Raw genomic sequence first — 27376 nt, 5'->3', positions numbered from 1 at the left:
TGTTCCAAGACATAATTTATTTTATTATGTTTTAGTACTTTTACACCTTTATGCATTGGTGCAAAGGGTCCAGAATCAATGAATACTACAAACTTGGATGTTTTTAATCAATTTTGAAATTCCAACTTTTTTCAATGGCATTTTCAGTTCTCATGTGTGGTGGCCTATGGAATTTATGTCAGTACATGATTTTTATCCCTTAATAATGCCTTTTATTTTACTCAATGGCTTATGTTGTTTTCTTCTGAATGAATACTTGATAATTGTGTTTAAGATTCCTTATGACAATTTCTCAATTCACATCTTTTTATAATCAGAAATTTTAAAATTAGAGATTTAGTTATTGTTAGTTGATCATTGTAATATAGTACTATAATGTAGACACACTTGCTCTACTCTATGAGATAGAAACTGTTATTTATTTACTTTAAATTATGCATGTATAGATACTCCATAAAATACTAAAGAATCTGTGTCAATAGTATCGAAACCCAAAAATATTTTTTGAAATTTGTATTTAAATGTCCAGCCAAATCCTATTTGTTCAATTTTGTGAAGTCAATTCCAATTATGTTAAGATCAAGAATTTTTCAAATCCATTCTATTCTAGAATATTTTTCCTCTATATGTCAATACGCATATGGCAGTAATGAGTTTATGGTATAAGCCTATGAATCATTGATACATTGCTCTTGTTCAATGTTTCTAGCATTAAGGTATTGTTTTAAGCAATTAGTAGTTCTATTGTCATTGCAACTCGCGCAAGTGGACAAATTGACTGAAACAAATAGTCGTCATAGTCATTGATATTTTGTCCATAGATCTACAAACCTTGTTCAAGTAAAATTGTCTCAATTGACAATATGTCAAAGTGTTAAACTGATAATTTCTATGGAAAAATACATGAGCCAATCTCTTAAGGCATTGAAGCTAGAATACCATTGTCCTATGTAACAAGAGTGGCCCAAAATTTCCAGATACATAGTTTTGATTATGTTGCAAAATATTATATTCATGTCCATAAATGTTCGCTTGAACTCTAGACCTTAGTTTAATCTTAGTTTTAGATAAGCAACAGGACCTTTGTTATAGGTAATATACAACCATAGAAAGTAAATAAATAAAATTATAAATGGAACTTTGATTGACCACATATTAACTTGTTATAAGAGGATTTTTTCCACCTGTCAACAATTCCTAATGTAAATTGGATACAAGCATATCAATTCTTGTGGTCATATAATTTGCACCTTGATCCTTGCTCACATTGATAATTCTTATAATATAGAAGAGCCATCTATTTTATGTTAAAATGTTTATGATTTTTATGGCACAGTAAAGTCAGTATTCTTTCGAGCACTGTTGAACATGTTTCCTCAAGAAAATGCATTCCACTAGTTTTTGTTGCACTAATGTTTCTTGTAATATATGCCTGCCATTATGTCCATGGAAACAATTATACCTATAAAATCAAGCACAACGTGATAATAGATTCCATGTTGAGCCTCATTTCCACACTGAGTGCACCCAGAGTTCAAGCAGAGGAGTTATTATACACAAAACTAGCACAAAGAGTTAACCAAATACTTGCACATTTTGTCAAAAAATACTCTCTCAATTATTATGTTCTTGTATTAAATTCTATCAAGTATTTAGCTCTAAATACAAGTATGACTAGACAACTCATAGCCATCAAGTTACTATTTTAACAAAACAGGTCTTTTTATAACATATTTGTCTTTTCTAGCTTGAGTAGAGTTCACGAGAATTCTTTTTGTAGAAGCTGAGTACAAAGAAAAAAAATAATATGCATTTCTTGTCCAATTAACATTTATTGTATATTTAGCGATGTGTTTCCAAGTTTCATAAAAGCTTCAATTTTATTGTCTTGACAATATAGATGATTCTTTTCTTGAATTTGTTTAAATGCAATCGCCATAGAGCAATCCATTTTCATGACATAAAAGCTAGAGTATGTTGCTACATCATAGGTATCTAAAAGAGATTGGGCATATGTGTTTTCTTGTCACACTATGTTCTTGTATTCATTTGTCTCAAGTGTTTAACTCTAAATACAATTGTAACTAGAGAACTCTTGTAATTTAATCCTATTGATACCAAAGGAAAAAAATGTGCAAATGTGTTGCTAGTTATAAATGTAGAGACAAACAAACATGAAATCGGGAATTTGAGAATCAGTTACTAAAATTATAGAAACAATTTATAGTGTCACATAACATACACACTTATGATTTCAATAACTGACCTAAGAAGCATGAAAATAATTGCTACTGTGCACATATTAAACCCTTTTCATAGCCACTTGGGTAATGACAAATATAGTCTTCTATATTTCTTTATTCTCTAATTTTTTGTCTAAATATACACTGAATGATTTGCATTCTTGTTATCAGGTTTACAACAAGTTATTTTTTCTATTTTGCATCACAAAACAAACAAAAATAAAAATGTTAAACATTATTTTTCAATTTTGAAAAGATAAGTGGTAGGTCAGATCCATAAAATTTTTGTTAAAAAATGCACCTTGCCAACTACAGGACCTTCCAACCACACAAGTGGAAGGTCTAGCTAAGAACAATTTTTTTTATAAACAATCCTCTCAACCTTAGCATTGTCGCAATATGAAACTATTAGACCTAATGAATTCAATCGACTATGGTCTATTCTAGGTCACGATAGAATAAATTAAATCACAAAAATAAAAAAATTCCTAACTGTTGGACCTCACGACTACATGATTACCTCAAGAAAAATGTTGTAGTCCCATTAGCAATTTTTTACTTTTTGTACTTTGAGAATTAGTTACTAAAAATCTAGCCTCATTTATTTGTTTGTTCTGTGATTTTTTGGTATGAAACATATAATTTAAGAATTGACAGAATAATTTGCATCTCTTCCATAAAGTTTGCAAGAGGCCTTTTCTTCTTTTGTACATCATGAAATGAATAAAAAACAAAACCCTTAAACATTTTTTTTTTTTTTGAAAATTAAGTCAAAGTCGGATCCATAAATGTTTTTTCAAAAAGAAATAGAACCTTCTCAGTACCCAACCTCTGGACCACTCATCTAACAACACAGAGTAACTATGATTTTTTTATATATATAATCGACCTGACCTCCCAACCTCAACATTCTCAATGGTCAAACTACCTGACCTAATGAAACCACCCAACTATGTTATAGTCAAGGTCGTAATACAATCAATCAATCATAAAACAAAAAGTAGTTGACTATTTGACCTCTCGACTATTTAATCGACCCAAAAAAAAAAAATCCCTCTTGTACTTTTCAACTACCTAACCTTCTGATGACCTGACTTAGAACGCAGAGTCACTAGATTTTTTTTATAAATAATCTGCACGACTTCCCAACCTCGCCATTGCCTGATTGTCAATTTAGTTGCCCTCCCGACCTCAGCATTCACAACTCTCAAACTACCAAACCTCCCGACTTCAACATTGTCGATTATCAAAGTACTTGACATAATGAAACCAACCCACTATGTTATAATCGGGGTTTCCATAGAATAAATGAATTATAAAACAAAAAACGTTTGACTATCCACCTCCCGACTACAATCGACACAATATTATTAAAAATTAAAAAATCATCGCTCACATTCTCGACATTAATTTTGTAGTTTTCACGCTTTGAGAATCAGTTACTGAAAATTTAGTCTTCTTTATTCTTTTGTTATATAAATTTTTGACATGAAACATATAATTCGAAAATTCACAGAATAATTTTCATTCTTGTTATCAAGTGTGCAAGAAGGATTTATTTCTTTTGTGAATAACAAAATGTACAAAAACAAAATCCCTAAACAATTTCCTTTTTATTTTTTCAAGAATTAAGTCAGAGATCAGATCCAAAAATATTTTGTTAAAAAAAAATCGTGACCTCCTGACTACGCGACCTTCCCACCATGTGCTACCAACACGGGGTGACTACAAACACAAAGCATCTGACTTCCTGACATTGCACTAAGTGACTTTCGCCACCACTTTTATTATGCTATTATGTAACTATTACATTGTGCCCCCAACTCTCTGTTACCCACCTCGTTGCTTGAACCCTACAGATATCCCATCTCCAATGTGAAATCGTACAACAAGATAATCCCATTGTGCCAATCAAAAGTTTTCCCACCCATGGTTCTAACTGCAACAGGATAAACCTTATCCAATTCCTTCTATAAATTCATCATTTCGTCGCTTTGCTCCAGAATGAACATCATTTCTTATTATTCAAGGATGGTTGTGTCATGCCTCTTTGGCTCTGCGGCATGCAAAGCCTTTATTCGACATTTTTTCATTCTCCCTAAAGACCAAGTGTACTGCTACATGAAATACTTCCAACTAATCCTCTCGATTACAACCTAGTCTCAAGGATTCATTTCGCTTGTAGATCTAAATGATCACCTCACCTATCTATTGAAGACATACTAAGACATTCCATGACGTTAGCCCTTTTGAGCTTGGGTGATAGCTACATTGAAGAATTTACTATCCCCTAACGCTTCTCTGTCTTCGGATAACAAATTCCTCGCATGCTAGCATAGGTGCTCCTACAACTCTTATCTGACAGAAGCATGGTACCACCTCACAGTGGGTCTGCACATCGATGCCACACAGTATCTATTCAATGATGCTCACGAACTCTCTTAGCAGCTTCTTGAGATTGCACATGAGTAGTCAAGGCATTTGGCTATTGATAGGGGCTTGTGACCCTCATTGCCAAGATCCCTGTGCCGGGAATGGAGGTTTTAGCACAACAAAGGCTAAATCTTATGCAGGTTTCAATATAAGATATAATCAACCCAAAAACATTTGCTTCATGTTTCCCATATTGTTCTTTTGTAAGGAAAATATTTTTATAAACAAACATCTTGATGTACACATTGACTAAGTCTATCAAACAAAGTGTTTCTGTTATTAAGTTGTTCATTAATACAAAGGGTTTCAAAACCCAATTTTTCTAACAAATATTTTTTTGGAAAATAGATCCTTGAGGTGCTTAATTTCACATATTGAATTATTTATGATATCATTGAGCATTTAGAAAAAATGTTTATAAGACTCTTCTTCAGTCTGAACTTCAGACACTCTGTAATTACTATTTCTTACTATATTAACTTATTTACTTTTTCATACAGGCATAGGACACATCTGCCCATGCATAATCATAACTGCAACGATAACTAGGACCTTTGTTGCAGGTGATATACAGGTATAGCGAATCAAAATAAAAAATATAAATGGAACTTTGATTGACCACATACTAACTTGTTACAAGAGGATTTTTGTCACTTGTCAACAATTCGTAATGTAAATTGGATATAATCATATCAATTCTTGCAGTCATAGTTGCACCTTGATCCCTATTCACATTGATAATGCTTATAATATAGCATGATCGTCTATTTCCTATTAAAACATTTATGATTGTTTATGGCACAGTAAATTTAGCATTCTTTTGAGCATTGTTGTACAGGTTTCCTCAAGAAAATACATTCCACTAGTTTTTGTTGTGCTATTGTTTCTTCTAATACATGTATGTCATTATATCCATGGAAACAGTTAAGCCTATAAGATCAAGCACAATGTGACAGTAGATTCCATGTTGAGCCTCACTTTCACACTAAGCGTGCCCAAAGTTCCAGCATAAGAGTTATCATACACAAAGATAGCAGAAGGAGTTGACCAAATACTTGTATATTTCGTCAAAAAATACTATGTGAATTACTATGTTCTTGTATTAAATTTTGTCAAGTATTTAGCTTTGAATACAACTACGACTAGAGAACTTAGTGTCATCAAGTTATTCCCTGTCCCTCCATTACTATTACATCCTTGAACATGCAATTACTACATAAATTTTGTTCCCATTTGGTCTTTGTATTATCTCAAATAAACATAGGCCTGAATATTTTCCTCAAACCACTAAATTTCAGGAAGCAACTCCTTTACCCCATGGACCATTCAGCCTTTAATTCTTGTCGTCAAGATCAGGTATCTTCTTTGCACATTAAACTATATCATCCTTACCACAAGTTCTGCATTCCTAGCTCCACAATCCATGTCCTTAGCCTTAGTGTCATTTTTTTGTTGTTGTGTTACTCCAAATATTTTTTTTTTTTTTTTTTTTCTAAGTAAAGACTAGTTCTATATTAAAAAAGTAAAAATATGTACATGGATTTCAGACCTTCCGAGGAGGCCGAGGCCAGTCCTCATACAATAAAACCTGGACCATACTGTCTACCCGTTCAAACTGATTTACAAAAAACACCCCATAGTTCTGATTTATCCTGACATTCTGACTAACTGGACTTAGACTGCAATTACCATAACCACCAGGGATCATAACTAGACAAAACCAGTTAACATAACTGACTCTAGTACAGAGAAGGATGACTGTAATAGACTGAGACAGACAGGAAGAAATAGACTGAGACATTAGACTGAAACAAACAGGATGAAATAGCTGCATAATCACCGACACAAGTACAAAAAAGCTTGACATATGCACCCGTTGAAGATTAGACCGCATGGCTGGGCGACGCTTGCTGCTCCTCTTTCTCCGGACTTGGTGAGGCCAGCCAAGTGACATACCCTTCCTCATCCAGAATCGGCTCTCCACGAGAGTTAGTGACCAGGTGAAGGCAGCCAAAGCCATGCTGAGAGTGGTCGCTGGTCGTTTCCTTTTCCATAGCAGGATTGGATGGCGGAGGGTCTTCCTGAACCGGGGCTTCCTGAACCGGGGCTTCTTGAACCGGGGCTTCCTCGAGACAATCAGCTCTGTAGACCAATCCATTCATATCCCCCAGGAGAATGCCACTTTCCTGAGCGCTTGTGGAAGCAGGGGAAGTCGAACTGGGGGTGCAGGGCTCCTCCTCAGAAATATACACAGTGAAATTGACCATCACCTCTGGTCTGATAAGCCGGCTCGGGAACCTGAGACGGAAGGATTGATAAGTGCCTTGCGGGACAAGTCTCTCCTGATCCGAACTCGGGGAAGAGGGGGGAACAGATGCAATTGGGGCTACAGGCTGCAAATCCGCATGAGCAGGGCTGGCTCTTATGCCAGACCGACCCCCTCGTCTCGGAACTCCCCTACTGCGCGGCATGGTGCTCAAAGCCAGAGACCCGAAAAGCCGTTCGAGCCTGAGAACACTGGAGGCGAGAGGATCCCTGCTCATATCACAAGCATCGACAGAGGAGCTTTGGCCATGAATTGGCATAGATTGCACAATATAAAGAACAGAGACATTTACCACCGCGGGAGTATGACGCTCAGCCATTAACCTGGTTCGCATCGAGGACAGAGCTGCCATGCTCGCCTTGAATGCAAATTCTCCTCGGGCCTGATCCAAAGTGCAGTCACCTGCCCTGAACATTAACTGATAACCACCATCCCGGACCTCCGAGTACACATGCCTGCCATCCGTCAGCGTCGATGGTGTCGTGGCGTGCTGCATATTTAATGACTTGAATAAACACCCGCATCCGGGTGCAGTTTCTCTATCAGAGACTTGTCCTGAGAGACAATTTCCTGCAGTTTGGCCATTTGGTCCCTGGAAGCTAAGCTTTCTATGGTACCTTCAAAGTGGTTTTCTTTAGCCTCCACTCCGAGGTTGGCTAGAAGCTCAGCTAGCTTGTTCCCTTCTCTTCTGGTATGCTTGAAAGTGATTGCTTGGTGCTGAGAAAGCCAGTGATCTATTAGTTCGAGCCTCTGGGCCATTCTCTAGCTGCTGCTTACATTGTTAATTGGAGAGCCGTGTTGAAGCTTTGTAGTCATTCTGATTATGATCTGCGAGTCTCCTTCTATGATGAGGGGAAAGAAGTTTTTTCCGTGTGCTAGTTTAAGACCTCGCCATAGACCTTCCAATTCTATTGAGTTGTTAGTGTCCCAACCTATCGAGCCCATGTAGATGCATAAGAGGTTGCCGTTATGATCTCTGAAGACTCCTCCATAGCCTGCTTTTCCTGGGTTTCCTTTAGATGCCCCATCAAAGTTGAGCTGGATCATGTCAACAGGAGGTGGATTCCAAGAGCTTGCTTCCTGACTGTGTTTGTTGGGGTTCCTGCCAATGGTTGATTTTTGGTTTATCCGCAGTTTCCAATTGTCCCAAACAGTTTTTTCTTGAGGAAGAGTGGGAAAGTCTTCTGAATGCCAATCTTTGATTGAAAGAGTCTCCATAATGTTTTGATGGAAATTGTTCCAAATTTTTTCCAACGGCATCATTTGATCTTTGAATATTCTTTGATTGCGCTCTTTCCATATATTCCACATCAATAAGCCTGGAATGAGTTGCCACAACGCGTTGAGGAGATTACTTTGAAATGGGGTTTGGCTCCCCTTGCATATGGTTCCTTTGAGGTCTCCTTGCACTCTTCCTTCTATTTGACAGCGGAAAGCAATCTTCTCCCATAATTTCCTTCCAATTAGGAAATTTTGCATAAGATGAAGGGCTGTTTCTTCCTCCTGTCTGCACATGTGACATATGGATGGTCCAGAGAAGCTCCGTTTTCTGAGATTATCCCACGTTAGGATTCTGTTATGACAGAGAAGCCATAGAAATGTGGAAACTTTCGGCCAGTTAGACTTATGCCACACTTTTTCCCATAAGTTGTCTTTGTTCAGCTGCCCTTGAATGATTAAATTGTAAGCCTCCTTAGTTGTGAAAGTTCCTTTCTCTCCATAACCCCATCTTAAAATGTCCGGTTCTTCTGAGACTCTTATTTGCCTCTTTTGTAATTCTGTTTCGAGGAGATGTTGAGTCTGGACTGAACTATGCGGTAGGAGCTGATTTACATTTTTCCACTGCCGATGTTCTTGAGCAGTAGCTGTAGTCCAGAAAAGGTTGACTTTGGCCAATTGATGTATCTCTCTCTCATCCGCTGGAAGTTCCTGGAGAATGTCTTTGATTTTTGGCAACTGCTGCCATGAATCTTCCCAGAAACGAGCAGTGTTCCCATTTTTGATCTCCCAGAAGCAGTGCTCTTGGATGAGATATCTGTGTTGTATGGCTGAATTCCAGATTGCAGATCCCGGACTTTTCTCTGTCATACGCAGTCTTTCTTCCATGGGATAATTACTTGCATACTTAGCTGTCCAAAGGGAAGCCCATGGAGTATTAGGATGGGCAAGCCACCTCCACCAGATTTTAGCTCCCATCGCTTTGTTGCTATGCTCAGGGTCTCTAAGGCCTATGCCTCCTGCATACTTGGGAAGACAAAACTTTTCCCATTTGAGTAGAGCCCATTTTCGATTTTGTCCAAAGCCCCCCCACAAAAAATTACGCTGGAGATTCTTGATTTCTTTGAGGACCCACTTGGGGGCAGCTAGAATGGAGAAAAGATATAGAGGCATGGAGTGAAGAACTGCTTTGATGAGAACTATTCTGCTTGCCATATTTAGAGCTTGATTAGTCCATAGGAACAGACGAGCTTCTAATTTTTCTAACAACTGCTTCCAGGAGGAATGTTTAAGAGTTGAGGCCATAAGAGGGGCACCGAGATACTTGGATGGCAGTGAGGCACAGGTGAAGCCCAGAATACGCTTGATGGCTCTCTGGGTAGAAACAGGAGTATTGAAGAAAACAATTTGGGATTTGACTCGATTGATAAGGGCACCAGAAGCGTCAGAGAAAGTGGATAGAATGGATTTTAGAAGGCGAGCTTCCTGAACCGATGGATGACCAAAAAGCATATTATCATCTACAAATTGCTGGTGGGAGTAGACAGGGGAGTTGTTAAATGAGAGCCCTTTTAAACGCCTATCATGCCTAGCAGTTGTGATGCATCTACCCAAACCCTCAGCCATAATTACAAATAGAAAGGGAGATAAGGGATCACCCTGCCTGATTCCTCTGGAAGGACGGTAGGTGGCTGAAGGGGTACCATTGATTAACACAGAGAAGAAAGCTGAGGAAATTAGATTGTAAATCCATCTCACCCAAGAGTGAGCGAAGCCAAAAGCTATTAGAATTTTTTGTATGTAGACCCAACTGAGACTATCAAAGGCTTTAGATAGATCTAGTTTAAGCAACATACCTAGCTTCTTGGTTAGCTTTAGGGAATGAATTATCTCATGTGTGAGAATGATTCCATCCGTTATTTGACGCCCTTCTACATAGCCCGACTGCTCAGGCAAGATGATGAGCCGGAGGATCGGTTTGAGCCTGGTAGCAATGACTTTTGAGATGATTTTGTATATCATATTGCAAAGAGCTATGGGCCTGTATTTGTCAGGGGTGTTGGAATCTTCTCCTTTAGGTACTAGGGCTATGAAAGTAGCATTTGATCCAGGATACATCCATTTGAGCGCTCTGGATTCCTCCACAACCTGCCAGACTTCATTTTTTATCAAATCCCAGAATTTGTGAAAAAAATTGGATGTAAAGCCATCCGGACCTGGCGCTTTCCCCTCCATTTGTTGCACGGCCTCTTCAACTTCCTGCATACTGATAGGTTTGATAAGAAAATTGTTGTGCTCCTCCGTTATGACCTTGGGTATGTTCTGTAAAAGTTGATTGATAGCTGGCATTCTGTTGAAGTCAGGCTCCTGGTGGGCTTTTTTGAAGTAATTAATAAATTCCCCTTCAATGCCATCATGGGTTTCAATCTTCTCCCCCTGCTCATTTTTAATATGAGTGATGTGGTTTATCATTCTCCGCTGCACAATGGTTTTATGAAAAAAATTTGTGTTTTTTTCTCCACTTTTTAGCCATCTGATTCTGGATTTCTGCCTCCATAAAGTTTCTTCCTGCTTGTCTCTTTCTAAAATTTTGGATTCTATGGCTTGTTCCTGTTTGGTGAGATCCTCTGTTCGCCCCTCATTGATAATAGATTGCTGGATTTTCTTCATTTTTGCATTGAGCATGGCTTGGTCGGCAAAGATGTTACCAAATGTTTTGTGGTTCCATTGTTTGATGGCCCTTTTTAGATGCTTGAGTTTTTGCTGGAACCTGGACATTCTTGTACCTTCGGTCGGATTGAAGTTGAGCCAGCTTGATCTGACTAGCTCTTCAAATTCTGGATGGGAGAACCAAAATTCTTCAAAACGAAAAGGGCGTCTGAGATTGTTACCTGGCCTGTTCCATTGGAGCTCGATAGGCCAATGATCCGATCCGGAGAAAGGGAGAATGGAAGCTGTGAATTCCCCTCCGATGTGTGTTGCATTATCTGAGATTAGGAATCGGTCAAGACGCGATGCAATTTGTTGCGCTCCTACTCTCTTATTTGTCCATGTGAAGATACCGTTGTTTGTAGGAATATCTATCAACCAGTTGTTGTTGATGAAGTTCTTTAGAAGGTTGTCATCACTGTTTGTGTTACTTCTGCCCCCTTTTTTTTCCTCCATGCTGGCGATCATGTTGTAATCACCTCCAGATATCCATAGAGGGAACAGTCTATCTTTATTGAGATCTGACAGTGTATTCAGGATGTGGTTTTTTTGAGCGGTATCCTGAGGGAAATAAACATTAGTTATCAGTCCATGGGTATTCGTACCTGAGAGATGGAATGTGGCTTGGATGAAACTTTTGTTAGCTTGAATGTTGTTGAGATGGATGATCCGGGCATCCCAAAGAATTGCTAGGCCTCCCGAGGCTCCTTGAGCATCCACAGCTGTGACTAGCCCTCCTGGCCAAGCCTTCGCTGCTATTCTTTCCAAAATTGTAGAGCTACACTTCGTCTCCTGCAAAAAGAGAATGCTAGGTTTTTCTTGCATCAGCATATTTTTTAATATTCTGCCTTTCCTTGGGCCGTTGAGCCCTCTGATATTCCATGATATTAACTTCATTGAGAAGGGTGGGGGTTTGCGTTGAAGTACTTGGTCAGTTTGGCATACCTCCCTGACTCCACCGGTATTTCTCCTATCTTGATGGTTCTTTCTAGGGTTGTTTTTCTTCCCCTCTTCTTGCTATCCTTGGTGATAAATTTTCCATCCCATGGACTGCCGATCTGGACTCCTAGAGAGTATTTCTTATGTGCCCTGTTTAGCACCTCTACTAGGTTGTCCACTTGCGTTTCCAGGATTTTTTCAAAGTTCCTTGTGCGGCAAGCTTGTTCCAAGCCTAATATGTCCAGCTCCCCTATATCTAAGGGCTCCGGATCTTCTTCCATGACTTGGGGCGATTGAAAAATATCCTCAGGCTCGTTTGAGACTTTTTCGTTTGGCTGCGAGTACTCAACATCCATTCCTTGAGTTTGCCCTGGCACGGTTTTGGCCTGAGAGATCAGGTGCGCTTGACTTGTGGTTTTCTGTCCTCCTTGCTCTGATGTTTCGCCTGGCTGTTTTTGATGGACCGTTTTGTCCTTCTCCTGTTCCTTTTCCAGATCCTGCTCATCAGTCTTGTTCAGGGCTTCAAATCTGTTGCTTGTTGTAGGCATTGCCTTGTTGGCAGGATTTACTTTGGGATTGCTTGTGGCTTTCTTGTTTCCTCTCCTTCTGTTAACTACCTTGGTGAATCCATCTGGGGTATGATTGTCAGGATTATCTTGATAAGAGGGTATCTTATTTTGAGGACAGTCTCTATAGAGATGCCCTATATCATGGCATTTCCTGCATCTAAATGGCACCTGTTCATAGTCTATGACTTGAACCCACTCCGAGTCTTCATGAAAGAAACTTACCGTGTCTGGCAGCGGTTGCTTGAGATCCATGTAGACACAGATCCGAGCATATGAAGTATGTTTGCATAGCTTTGTTTCCTCTGCTACCTTTACAAATTCACCTATAGCATTCCCGATTTCCTGTAGCGACTTTTCTTCCCAATATTCCCATGGCAGTGAGTAAAGCCTTATCCACACTGGCGCACAACTCAGATCTTCCTTATCTGGGTTGAATCTTTCGACCCAGCCTTTGAGAAATAGACCTGCTGAGTTGAAAAAATACGGACCTCCCTCCAAAATCCTGGTTCGGTCTTCCAGGCAGTTAAACACTGCAGTGAAGAAGCCCTTGGCTCCCAAGTGCAGAGTTATATCCCCCTTTGGATGCCATTTGGTGTTGATCCAACTTCTCAGTGCTCTTTCTGTTGGCCAAATCCCTATAAACTTGCCGATCAGCGCATGATCTCGCATGTACTGTATCCTGGCATTGATGCGTTCACTTGGGAAGTACACCCGTGGTCTATGGGTTGCTACAGGTTTGCAAGTTGAGGAACTTGCTTTATTTCTTTCCTCTGTATCGATGTCCTTTCCCTTTTGCTGTCTAGTATCCATTGTGCTGCCGCTGGTCCCGTTTTCATTCTCCCTGTCAGCCGTATGCCGTGATCTGTTACCCAGAGACGGGGGAGGCTCCTGGCCCTCCCCCTGAGGGGGGATCATTTGTCCTGTTCCTTATGGACGTGTCTTCCTGCGCTCTGCCTCACCAGAATCTGCCGCAGGTACCAGGTTCGACAGTCCTGCCGCCTGCAGGTTTCCGCCTAAACCCTAGGGTTGGATGCAGCCACCGGTGCTCATCGCGCTCTCTCCTGTAAGGAATACCGTGTTACTCCAAATATTACAACATATGTACATTCTTTTTACAATGGAACTCATACCAAAACCTTGGCTGAAATTTTCACATAGATAGTGAAACTCATGAACACTAATAATCAGTAAAAACACTTTTCTATTATCTATTCTTGTTTGTTGATCTGATGCAAAGTGAAACAAATGTCAAACAACTCTAATTGTTTACTCATTTGTTTTAAGAAATAAACTTTCTATCAAATTAATAACTGTATGTATTAGTACACAAGAAAACAACAATGTTGTCGCCTATTCAAATTAAAAAAACTGATGCAAATGCCATTTTGCAAAAAACTAAGTAAAAATAAGTTTTGCAAAAAAAAAAAAACCTATACCAATAAAAATAGATTGAGTATATATGTATGTATGTATGTATGTATGGACATGTGTGTATTATCGAAAGCTCATGTTTTTCTTTAATTAAGAATACTCTACAAAATTACACTTAGGAATTAAGTTTTAATATTTTGAAATTAGAAATTGAAATGGAATAGTTCACAAATAACATTATAACTAGATAAACTAAATACTAAAAGCACACGAATCATGTATACAAATAAGTAGTGACATGCCACCACGTGGCTCATGTTAAATAATGATAGAATGAATTTTCATCATGAACATGTGCATCATAAAATGAAATATTTGAAAACAATCTTAATCTTAATAAATGTAATATTTTAAGACAATCTTAATAGCAGTCGCAGTTGAGATTATTATGGCGCAATAACTGACAGGACCGTGTTCATGCTCGCATCAAACAAGTGTTGAGATGATTTTGTTTTTGTTCAAGGTGATTTTGAGATGATTTTGTTTTTGTTCAAGGTGTTCTTCAACTAAGCACTATAAGCTCCTTTAGGTTGAAACTCGAAGTACTCACTTTAAATAAGGCCAATGACCTTTGTTTGTTAGGATCATATTACCTTATTTAATGCAGTTGAGTGATACATTAAAATCAGGTGATAGAATTTTTCAAAGTAGGCTCGAGAGCTTGTTCCATCTTTCAAAGTGGCCTCATCACATCTTCAAAGAGGCTCAATGTAGAGGGCCAAGTTCTCAAAATCCTTTAATGGGCAGTATTTCAAAACAACCAAATGGCCTATTTTGTTGTGTCAAGGATAACTTTTGAAAGAATCTAATGAGGGACCTTTCAAAATGGCTTGGTAGTCGATTTCCTCCATCATGAGTATATTTATAAAACACCAAATACACAATATTTTGAAATGATCTAATGGTTTATTTCCTTGCATTTTGTAGACCTTCAGAAAATGCCCAATGGATGCTTTTTCAAAATAGCCTCATGATCCATTTTCTCACATCTCTTTCAAAAGTGCTTTATGGACAATCTTTCAAATATCCTTACAAGCAATCTTTTAAAATCATCAAATGACCTATTTCCTTCCCTTAATAAAATATTTCGAAAGTTCCCAAGGAGTGATCCTTAGAACAACCCAAATGGCCTATTTCCTTTCTATCCAAGGGAACTTTCAAAAGAGTTATTTGGGTCAATCATTCAAAGGGAGGAGTAACAACTTTATGTTATTTAAGTAATACTTCAAATGGGCCCAATGTAAACATGACAAGGGAGTTGTTCATGATCTTTGATCAACATAATGCGATTTAATTTGGATGGAAATGAGTCAATTTTTTTTTTACAAACTCTTTTTGAGTTGTGAGTAATATCTCACTCAGTTACAAGTTGGAGAGTGGGTGCAATGAAGAATTACATGTAGTTTCTACTCTACAAAGAGTGAATATGCTATACATGAAAATCTAGCTCTCATTAAATTAATTGTTAAATATACAATCAGTTTTTGTTAAATATTTGTAAATATAATACAACACACACACAATAGGTTTATTTTTCCAAATACATATAAATGCAGAATACATATTATTGGTTTAGATAATTTTATTCCTTTCACATTCTCCCTCCCCATAAAATTTGAACTAGTAATTTAATGGGAACTAAAACTCACACAAACCAGTTAATCTACACCTCATAAATATCTATTTAGTTAATTACATATAAGTATGTAAGTACATGGAAAGCTTAAAATTACACTAATTTTAATTTAAAAAATTTAAAGGAAAAACTTTATATAATGTTAGATTTCTGATATTATTTGGGCTAGAAGATAGATTAATGATGAAAAATATAAATATACATATAAAAATTTATAAATTTTAAAAAAAAATGAAAAGAGAAAATATTAAAAATAATAATAATATTAAAAAAAATACACATAAATTATAATGCACCAATAAAGAAAGGCATAGTCTAATATATCGACGAAATAGCTTTTCTCAGGGGAATCTTGCTATATAATTTCAAGCAAAAATGTGTTTTTTTCTTGCTTAAACTACATTTTTGAATGCATAAATGGATTCATTGCTTTGAAAAATCCCAAAATACACAACTCTTACAGATTAAACAATCCAAATCCAAATCTTTAAAAATCTCTACCGGATCTTGAAAGTAAAGCAACTTAATACAAAAATATATATTTCATTAATTTTTTTAATATTTTAAATAAAAAATATAGAAAAATAAATATGCATATTAAAAACTTTTGATTTTATGATTTTATGTCTTTATACATTTGTTAAGCTAGCTTTAAATTCCAGCCAAAACCACCTAAGGCTCAAGCGGGGGTGGTATAAAGACACAAGGGCCTAGTTAAACCATTGGGAGATCAACGAGAATGATGCATTGCAAAAAATTAGTAACATTAAAAATATTGTTACTTCTAAGTTCAAAGAAAAAATGTGGTGTGAAAAAGATTTAGCAGCTAAAAGAAAATTAAGTTATTATAAGAAGGTCATCAACCCCACCCTAGAAGATCAAAAGCATCTCTCTGTTTTAACTAGCTCAAAGAAGAAAATTAATATAGCAAAGATTAGAACGAACTCTCATGAGCTCCATAGTGAAACAGGTCGTTGGACAGTTCCTAAAACACCATGGATGGAAAGGATCTTTCATCTCTGTGAGAAAAGGAACATCAAGGATGAAAACCACTTCCTCTTAGAGTGCCCCATGTACAACCACATTAGATCTCAGTTTCATAATCTCTGTCGCAATACTAACCTTCCTAATCTTTTACGATGTCAAAATTATAGTGAGCTCGAGAGGCTTCTCTCCAAGCTTTTTGAGTATAGGAATAAAATCTTAAATCAACTAAATAATTTGTTTCTTTAGGTCCGATAGACCAAAGTTTGGTCTCAATGGACATTAACCATTATCATCATTATCATTAAAACTTAATTTTGTTAAAATAAATAACAAGTACTTGAATATAAATCCAAAGTTTTAAAGATGGAAAATTAAAATATAGATATAAATTTTTATTTAAATTTCTTTAGATGAAGAATTAAAAAATAAACTAAATATTTAGCATTATAAATATATTTTTTAACATTCTTAGTCAAATTTATTAATAAGTAATCGAGAAAGTTTCATGTTTTACCTAAATAAATATTTTTTAACATTTTTAGTTAAATTTATTAATAAGCGATTGAAAAAGTTTTTAAATTTACATAAATAAATTGTGGGATGGATTTTTATTATCTTTTATTATAAGATGGATTTATAATAATAAATTCATTTTTCTGATACAATTAAATATCAATCTAATAATTTACAAATTTAATAATACTAATAAATTTTAATGTAATTTTTTAAAACTAAATTTAATTTAACAAAATGAATATTTGCTTTCGGTTAAATCTGGGAACATTTGCAAAGTCAGGTTTCTGTCCAAGTGTGGGAGCATTTGCAGAGCTTTGAATTCAGACAAATTAAGATGTCGGAGGCCCGTCAGGTTACCGAGCGATTCTGGGAGTGTCTGCAAACTGGAACACTCTAACAATCTAATCCTTTGGAGGCCCCTCAGATTCCCGACCGACTCTGGGAGCCTCTTCAGATTGAAGCAGTTCGGCAAGTCAAGATTCTATAGGCCCGTCAGGTTCCCGACCGAGTCTGGGAGCCTCCATAGATTAAAGAAGTAAGCCAAACGAAGACTTTGGAGGCCCGTTAGGCTCCCAAACGAGTCTGTAGCGTGTGCAAATTGAAGCAATAGCTCAAGTCAAGCCTTTGGAGGCTCGTCAAGTTCCCAATCGACTCTGGTAGCGTCCGGAAGCGGTCTAAGTGAAGACTTTGGAGTCCTGATAAGTTCCAAAATTCATTTGGAAAAGTTTCAGCTTAACGAAGAAAATTTTTTTCAAGGTGCTTTAGTGCCCCAATGGACTTTGGAACCTTTGAAAGATGAGAATCAACATGCAACTCCCTCAATTGCAGAGGCTCCTGCAACGTTCACATGCATTATTAAAGTGGGTTTGACCCTCTACAACTTTTTGGCATTGTGGCATAGGATAACAACACTCTAGTACAACAATTTATATACAACAAGACTCCCTAAAATATATGTTGCGAGAGTGTTTCCAGTTGATCCCCCTCTATATGTAACACTCTTAAATTCTTTAATGGAATCGAGGGAGGTAAAGAGGACCCCAGACATTTCTTCCAGCAGAGATATATTAGCAGTGGTAACAGCCCGCTGTTAAATACTCGTTCAATAGAGTGACTCTCAGCCCTAAGCAGCTGCAACCTACTTAGGTTGCAATTGCCCGCAAGGTTTACAAAACATTGTTCAGGGCCATTCCCGTGAACAATGGTAATTCCATGCACCTGAATTGTTCACCCCCAGTTGTTAGTTTTAAGAATTCAAATTGACAAACAATTTTGATAGCACGAGGCTATTTTGAAATTCGGTGGAAGTGTTCAAAAATACTTACAGGTGATTGGTCAAAGTTTTCAAAAGATTGTTTAGATTAATTTCCAAGCACCTGAATTGTTCACCCCCAGTTGTTAGTTTTAAGAATTCAAATTGATAGACAAATTTGATAACACAAGGCTATTTTGAAATTCCGTGGAAATCTTAAAAAATACTTACAGATGATTGGTCAAAGTTTTCAAAATAATGTTCAGAGTCATTGCCGTCAACCATGCTAATTCCATGAACCCGAATTGTTGACCCCCAGCTGTTAATTTTAAGAATTAAAAATTGACAAACAATTTTGATAACACAAAGCCATTTTGGAAGTCCGTCGAAAGCTTCATAATACTTACAAAAGATATTTAATATCACTACATGAATAGAAACTATTCTAATAACCCCTTCTATTTGAGGATCCAAGTTCTCTCCTCCTTGCAATTCTTTCTGGTCCAGAAAAACTACTAATCCAAGTTCTTTAAGGCGATGGTAGATATGGGAAGCGAGTCCTTTCTTGACATTAGGACCACGGTGATTTAGAAACACATCATACACATAGCTGCTGATATTGCTATGGGAGGGGGTTGTGGAGGTGGATGCAAAGAATGTACCATCTCGGGCAGGGGTAAAGTTAACGTCTACCATTGGTTAGAGTAACAAAGAATGGATACAAAATAACAAAAAACAAGATCGAAGATATTTTGGAGGGATTGAGAAAGTTCCCCCAGCGTCAATATCTTCCTCTGAATGATTCAAGAGTACAAAGAACTTAGCACCTGCCCCTTTGATACTTAGACCTCAATAGTAGGGCACCCGATTGAAAAGAAAACAGCTCTGGTATGCGGTTGATCACTGATCTTCTTATGGCTTTGAACAAACCAAGTGGCTATATGTATCGAACTAATACCATAATCTAAACAATGGAAGTGTTAGATTTGTTGGCGTTTGGCCTAAAAATGGATCAAAAACACTCCCAAAGTCTCCAAAGTTTGATTAAAATCATGCAAATGGATCCAAATATGCTCCAAAGCACTCCCTAAGTCTTTAAAAGTGCTTAAGATGATCCAAAGATCCAAACAAGTGAGGGAGGAGAGCCCTTGGAAGGGCAAAAATGCACAATCAAGGGCCAAATAACACTTCAAAATCATGAAAAACCATGTATCAGAGGCCTAAACTCAAGAATGCACATTAGTCGTTAGATTTGGCTTATCAATGACCCAGATCTAAGCGGAAAATCACAAATCGGCAAGCAGAGAGGACTTCGGGTTGGGCGGAATGCACTGCCGATCAGTGATCTCCGATGATCGGATCAGCGGTCGCAATTCGCAGTTGCAGACAGTGGCAATCGGCGCAAACGATATGAAAATGGCGATGAAAATCGACGATTCAACGTGGATCGTCGATTGTGCGCGCAGATCAACAGCGCACGTCGCATCGTGAATATCGCTATTGGCAAAAACCAAAGGAGCGGGGCCTTTACATATATATGCATGCGAACCGATTTGCAAACCCGATGGTATTATAAACGATATTTCATAACATTTGAGTTCTGCGGGTAAGCCATGGATTTAATGCATTTTCCATATATTTCGTTATATATCTATATATATATATATATATATATATATATATATAACGAAATACACAGGGAAATAGGGCAGCACTGAAATATATAAAATTTGAAGTCCGCCAAGGCCGATTTTTAATGCATTTTTTCATATTTTCGTTGTTTAACAAAATACAAAGGGAACGGGCTGAATGCGACTTGTGATAACCCTAAGGGCAGACCCGATAGGTGAATAAACCATTTTTGAGGACTTTTGAAGTCCAAAATACATAGAGAAGGCGAGATTTATCAGTGATTGCAACGTTTTCTATGTAAATATAGGAAACAGTCAAAGGAAACCTTTAAAGGGATTACAGAGGCCCGAAGACCCATTCCACTACATGGCAGAGTCCGGAGGCAGGCTGCCGGAAAACAGAGACCAGAAAGGGAATAAAAGGGGCCACAGAGCAACACAACACGACACAGCCACAACAACAAACATTGTGGGGCATCTCTGGCATGAGAGAGCTCCTAGACAGCGCAGCAAGCTACCCAAAATATCTGAATGTAGTTATTCTTCTGTCAGAAGAAGAAACCTCCGAGCCCATGCTTGCCTAGAGGGCATCAAAGTTGTTAACAAGACATATCAGATAGATTGAGACCTCTCGAGCCTCAGAAGGCTCGAGAGCATTGTAAAAAGCTATAAATATCTGAAAGTAAGATGTAATACATGCTCAACTTCTGGAGATTGTTCCTCCTCTGTTCCTTCAAGCTTCTCCCCTTCATTCTAGCAATATAAGCTTCTTTGTTGTTCTATGCTTGCACTTGAACAGTTTGTTCATGTTTTCTTTTTTGTCTAAGGCCAGATAATTGTCATCTTATCTCTGCTTTGATCAATTAGATTTGCAAGCTTCTTTACTGCTTGTAGCTAGCCATTCATATGTGGTCATATATGCATCTGCTGGTACAGTAAGTATTCTCTTTTGTTGCCTGTAGCTAGCCATTCATTTATGTTTATGTATGCAATCCGCTAGTACAATCAGTATTCTCCATCTATCCATTGAATCTATAAATTATTGAGCATTAGTGGTCTAAAGTCTTGTATTGGTGAGAGTGTTCATGCATGTCTTGAGTGAGAATAGAGCTAAAATGGTTATCTGACTTGATCCAAACCATCATCCATTCCAATAGTTCTGAAAACAATATTGAAGATTATATGTTACCAGGCATCTCCGAGCTACAACCTAAGAGAGTTTCCTGGAGTGATAACATAATTAGCGTCGCTGCCGGGGAGAGGAAACTGGAGCTCAGCTTCCCTAGGAAACGACATAGATACAGCTTTGATGATAGACAAAGTCTGGGCACTTTTTTGGTTGTAATCATCTATCTGGCAACTCTACTGGAGGTCGAACCTCTTGGCGACTCCACATCATAGTTCTGGCTCAGTTTGTGAGGCATACTCGGAAAAATCCTCAAAAATCACAAGCTGACCCAGTACCTGACCCTGAAAAGATCATCAAAGAAAGAAAGGTATTGCAGAAAGGAGTATCAGGTTCAGGTAAACCTAAACAATCTCCTATATCTCTTCAAGAATGGCCTGTAATAGAACAAATATATGTTGAGAGTATAGCTTCTAATACTAGCAGCGAAGAAAAACTCTTAGAAATTCATAAAGTTCCTTATTCTTTAGGTTTTCCTTTTGTTGTATGCCCAAAGGAAACCTCGCCTCCTATCCATCATACTCCTTTAGTCTTATCAGTCACTCCTCAGCCCTCTATCATTCAGACTGCCAGTACTCTTTTAGCCACCACAGCTATGGCAGGTCCATAAGCACCTACCAAAATGGAAAGAATCATAGCTGCTAGGTATGGACCTCTAATACTGCCCACTCCTTTGAATGCCATGCCTACTGGAGAATATCATAAGTATATGCCTAAGTTCACTGGGACTGAAGGTGTTTCAGCTGAAGAACATCTTGAGTCATTCTATAGCTATGTTGATAACCTGGACATTAGTGAAGATGATGTCTGGATGAGAGTCTTTGTCCAAAGCCTAGATGGAGAGGCTAGAAAATGGTTCAGAGAACTGACCCTAATATCTATAGCAGATATTGAGGCCTTAGATGATGCATTCCTAAAGCATTGGGGGGATAAGAAGGATCTCCTTTACTACCACACTGAGTTTGGGAACTTACAAAGGGAAAATGGTGAGCTGCTGTCTAATTTTAATAAGAGATTTAACCGCATGTACAGCAAGATACCAGCTAAAGTAAAACCCACCACTACCTCTGCTAGACTCATCTATGCCAGTGCCTTTGATTATGACTTCTGTTTATTGTTGAGGGAGAGGTGATGTGCTTCTTTGGCTGATATGAAAGATGCAGCCTTGGAAGTAGAATCAAACATCATGGCTGCAGAAAATCTCAAAGGTAATGCTGATAGAAGGAGACAGAGGGGCGAGCCTTCATCATCTTCAGATCCCAAGATCGATAAAATGGCCAAGATGATAGAGTCATTAGCCTCTGAAGTTTCCAAATTAAAGGTTGAGTAGCATTCTGGGAAAGGAAGGGTTCCTAATACCTTTGCTCCTCCAGATCCAAATCCATATAGAAGACCTAATGAGCAGTTTCATATTTTGCAAAGAAGAAAAGAGGCCAATGAAGACCAAAGGGTGAAGACCCCTTTTCAAAATGCAGTCATGGAAGAAGAGCAGATTGAAGAAGATGATGAGATCCATTGTATGGAAGACAAAGGCAGCACCACTTTTTTAACCAAAGCTGCTTATGAAAAGTCATTATTCAATGATCAGATCAACCAAGAATGGGATGGTGAAACTGTTCTGCAAACCGAAGATCAACACAAATATAATATGAGGTAAAAAATTTATAATTCCAAGGAGACTCCTATTCATAAAGTTGTTGTCCTTGGAGAACAGCAAGTTAATAAGCAGAAGCAACTAGCAGTTGATCCTATCATCCTCAAAGCTCCAACTATAGAGGTAAGAGGCCTTGACAAGTCCCCTTCTTTTTTTAGTTTTCAATCAGAAATCCAGAAGCCAAGAATACCTATGCCTCTGATTGAACTAGTGAAGAATGAGTCCTTCAAGAAATATATCCTTGAGGCTCTTGAGCCTAATGCCATCCAAGCTTCCACTAACTATGTAAATCTGCAAGATGACCAACCAACTGTTATTCTCAGCCCAATGATTGAAAATTGTGAAGACAGCTCCCCATCATTCTATGTCTCTTTGACTATTCATGATAAAATCCTTCATAATTTCCTTCTGGACACTGGAGCCAGCCATAATCCAATGCCCAAAGCTGTCATGGATAAGCTTGGTCTTAAAATTACCAAGCCTTATCAGTTGGCCTCTACAGAACTTAAAAAACCAGTTTGCCAGATCACAGAGGAAGAAGGCCCACATATTTGGGACATGTTCTTTGATGGGGCTTGCTCTAAGGAAGTTGCAGGAACAGGTGAAGTCCTTATGTCCCACACAAAGGAATACAATGATTCATCTTTTATATTAACTTTTCAGGTCACAAATGACACAGCAAAGTATGAAGCAAACCTTATCATTCAGCAGGGGTACAAAACCTTCCAGGAAAAGCATCCAAGGCTGAAAGCATACAAAGATGAGGTGAAATATAGACCATCTCTGCATGATAATGTCAAATGCTGGAAAGTTTTTGAAGTAGGTGATCAAATCAATAGGCTTTTGCAAGTCTTTGATGAATTTGCTGATATGCACATTGACCAAGACAAAGAAACCTTTGATAGAAAGGTAAAAAGGGTCAATTTTCAGTTTGGTGACTGTTTTCTCAAAAGGGATACATTAAAGGAAGGAGGAGATGTTTTTGATGGCCCAGTCAATGGGTTATTCTTCAAATTTTATTTCAGTTAAGGCTTTTAAGCCTTGGTATTGTAAATATGTTGTTTCCAAGCTTTTATTTCATGCTAAATATACTCCATGCCCAATGCAACACTAGGAGGAAGATTTGATCTTGTTTTTTATAGGAAAGGCATTGTTCTATAGTTCTTGAAACCTCATAAGGAGGCTTTCATCCCCAGAAGGAGCCATTGTTAGCTTTGTTGGCGTTTGGCCCAAAAATGGATCCAAAACACTCCCAAAGTCTCCAAAGTTTGCTTAAAATCATACAAATGGATCCAAATATTCTCCAAAGCTCTCCCTAAGTCTTCAAAAGTGCTTAATATCATCCAAAGATCCAAACAAGCGAGGGAGGAGAGCTCTTGGAAGGGCAGAAATGCACTATCTGGAACCAAAAAAACACTTCAAAATCATGAAAAACCATGTATCGGAGGCCTAAACTCAAGAATGCACAACAATCGTTAGATCTGGTTGATCAACGGCCCAGATCTAAGCGGAAAATCGCAAATCGGCAAGCAGAGAGGACTTCGGGTTGGGTGGAAGGCACCACCGATCAGTGATCTCCGATGAACGGATCGGCGGTCACAATCAGCGTTTGTAGACAGTGGCAATCAACGCAGACAATATGAAAATGGCAATGACAATCGACTATTCAACGTGGATCGTTGATCGTGCGCTTGGATCATTGATCGCACGTGTAGATCGATGGCCCATGTTGCATTGCGAATATCGCTATTGACGGAAACCAAAGGGGCGGGGCCTTTACATATATATGCATGTGACCCGATTTGCGGACCCGACGGTATTAGAAACAATATTTCATAACATTTGAGTTCCGCAGGTAAGCCATGGTTTTAATGCATTTTCCATATATTTCGTTATATAACGAAATACACAGGGAAACAAGGCAACGCCGATAGCGATGAAGCCTAGACTCGAAAGGGTCCGGGAAGGGAAATATATAAAATTTGAAGTCCGCCAAGGCCGATTTTTAATGCATTTTTGCGTATTTTCGTTGTTTAACGAAATACAAAGGGAACGGGCTGAATGCGACTTGCGATAACCCTAAGGGTGGACCCGATAGGTGAATAAACCATTTTTGAGGACTTTTGAAGTCCAAAATACACAGAGAAGGTGGGATTTATCAATGATTGTAACATTTTTTGTGTAAATATAGGAAATAGTCAAAGGAAACCTTTAAAGGGATTACAGAGGCTCGAAGACCCATTCCACTACATGGCAGATTCCGGGAGACAGGATGCCGAAAAATAGAGATCAGAAAGGGAATAAAAACGGCCATAGAGAAACACAACACAATACAGCCACGGCAACAAACATTGTGGGGCACCTCTAGCACGAGAGAGCTCCTAGACAACGCAGCAAGCCCAAAATATCTGAATGAAGTTATTCTTCTGTCAAAAGAAGAAACCTCCGAGCCCATGCTCGCCTAAAGGGCATCAAAGTTGTTAACAACACAGATCAGATAGATTGAGATCTCTCGAGCCTCAAAAGGCTTGAGAGCATTATAAAAAGCTATAAATATCTGAAAGTAAGATGTAATATAGGTTTAACTTCTGGAGATTGTTCCTCCTCTATTCCTTCAAGCTTCTCATCTTCATTCTAGCAATATAAGCTTCTTTTGCTATTATATGTTCAATGTCCATTCTCTTTGTTGTTCTATGCTTGCACTTGAATAGTTTGTTCATGTTTGCTTTTGTTTCTAAGGCCAGATAACTGTCATGTTATCTCTGCTTTGATGAATTAGATTTGCAAGCTTCTTTACTGCGTATAGCTAGCCATTCATATGTGGTCATATATGCATCTGTCGATATAGTCAGTGTTCTCTTTTGTTGCCTATAGCTAGCCATTCATTTATGTTTATGTATGCAATCTGTTGGTACAGTCAGTATTCTCCATCTATCCATTGAATCTATAAAGTATTGAGCATTAGTGGTCTAAAGCCCTGTATTGGTGAGAGTGTTAATGCATGTCTTGAGTGAGAATAGCGCTGAAATGGTTATCTGACTTGATCCAAACCATCATCCATTCCAATAGTTTTGAGAACAATATTGAATATTATATGTTACCAGGCATCTCCAAGCTGCAACCTAGGAGAGTTTCCTGGAGTGATAACAGGAAGCATGAAGTTTCCTACCAGTTTCCATGTCGTCATTATTTACCATTGCCCTCTATCAGTTACTAAAAGCATGAATCATTTGGAAGAGTTGTGACTAGCACAACCATATTTACTAATGTGGTTGATATACGCTTATAGGCATATATGAAGATATATACCATCACATTTTCCAATATAGTTGATATATGCCCATAGGCTATATCAACCAAATTAATAATTATTATGTGTATTTTTTTTAAACTAACTATATAAATAATAATGATCATATTATTATATATTTATATATTTATGATTATTATATTAATATTATAATAATATAGTTATTATTATATTATATTAATATTATTATTATGATGTTAACTCATAATAATATTAGCAATATTAATTAACAATAATAATCTTCATAAAAATAATTATTTTAGTAAATGTGGCTGATATATCCATAACGATTCATTTCAAAGTTGTCTTTAGTGCAAATTTTTGGAAGCTTTTATGGTAGGTTTTTCCGATCTAATTTCTCTCAAATCTGACTGGAATTTATTGAAATCACAAGCTTGATGGGTAATCCTATGCAATAGAAGTGCCCCAGGGGTTTTCTAGAGTGCTGAATCCATATATATAGTAAAAAAAACTAGTTTAAATAACACAAATCAAGATTTCACCTCAATTTGTTCCACTGGATTCCGTCACTGGAAAGTCCAAAAAATTGCACTAAAGACAACTCCCTTCATTTCTATCTATGACACAAACCATTGATACATATATAATAAAAATAATAATTTTGTATTCATTTTTTATAAAATGTAAATAAATAATTACTTATTTTATTAAAAAACTAAATAAATATTATTTTTAGAAAAAATATAAATATTTTTATTTTGTTTTGTTTTATAATTTATAATAAAAATAATAATAATAATTTACTAATAAAAAATAAAAAATAATAGTTAAATAGTTAATTATTGTTAAACAATAATAAAATTTTCTTAATTAAATATTATTAAATAATAATAATATGAATATTAATTGATTAAATAAAAATATAATAATTAATTCATCTTTACATATAATAATTAATAATAGTAATTAATTCTTTGTCATAATGTGATGTTGGACCATGGTTGACCGTGGTTGGCTATGGTTGATTCTCATATTAAGACAGCCTTTGTCACAAAGCGACATTTGAGCGACCAAGGGAGATAGGGTTTCAGGGCGCCGACAAGATGAACAACTAGGGACAGAATATGGTAGGAGTGGCCTTGCGTAGAGTCGTCAATGTTCTACTCACGGATCATATCCCCTTATCCTGTAGAATCAAAGCCGACAAGGATGTGGAAATGAGGGTTTTAGTCGAGGTTTTGAAGCCTTGTGGCACACTGGTTTCAAAGGTCATGATGCGGAACCCCATCTTTGTCATGACGGAGCCTCTGGACGTAGAAGACCAAGCGAAGATGATTGAAGGGAAGTATAGACACTTGCTGATTCTAGAAAATGG

The 27376-nt window shown here is 37.5% G+C and overlaps 1 protein-coding gene across 1 annotated transcript; it reads right to left on the bottom strand.

Moving 5' to 3' along the window:
• Positions 1-7764: 7764 nt before the first annotated feature.
• Positions 7765-13352, bottom strand: LOC149214697 (uncharacterized). Its single transcript, XM_089389478.1, has 2 exons — positions 12030-13352; positions 7765-11721 (listed from the first exon to the last, which is right to left on the bottom strand). Exons 1-2 carry the CDS (start codon positions 13350-13352, stop codon positions 7765-7767), a joined length of 5280 nt encoding a protein of 1759 aa, XP_089245604.1.
• Between the last annotated feature and the right edge of the window lie 14024 nt (positions 13353-27376).

Source organism: Pinus tabuliformis, chromosome 1_1 (assembly GCF_031772625.1).
Source record: "Pinus tabuliformis cultivar Carrire ecotype Pingquan chromosome 1_1, CPIR1, whole genome shotgun sequence".
Taxonomy (NCBI): domain Eukaryota; kingdom Viridiplantae; phylum Streptophyta; class Pinopsida; order Pinales; family Pinaceae; genus Pinus; species Pinus tabuliformis.
The sequence above is the reverse complement of the archived record's forward strand: the minus strand, read 5'-3'. Positions and strand labels throughout refer to the sequence as shown.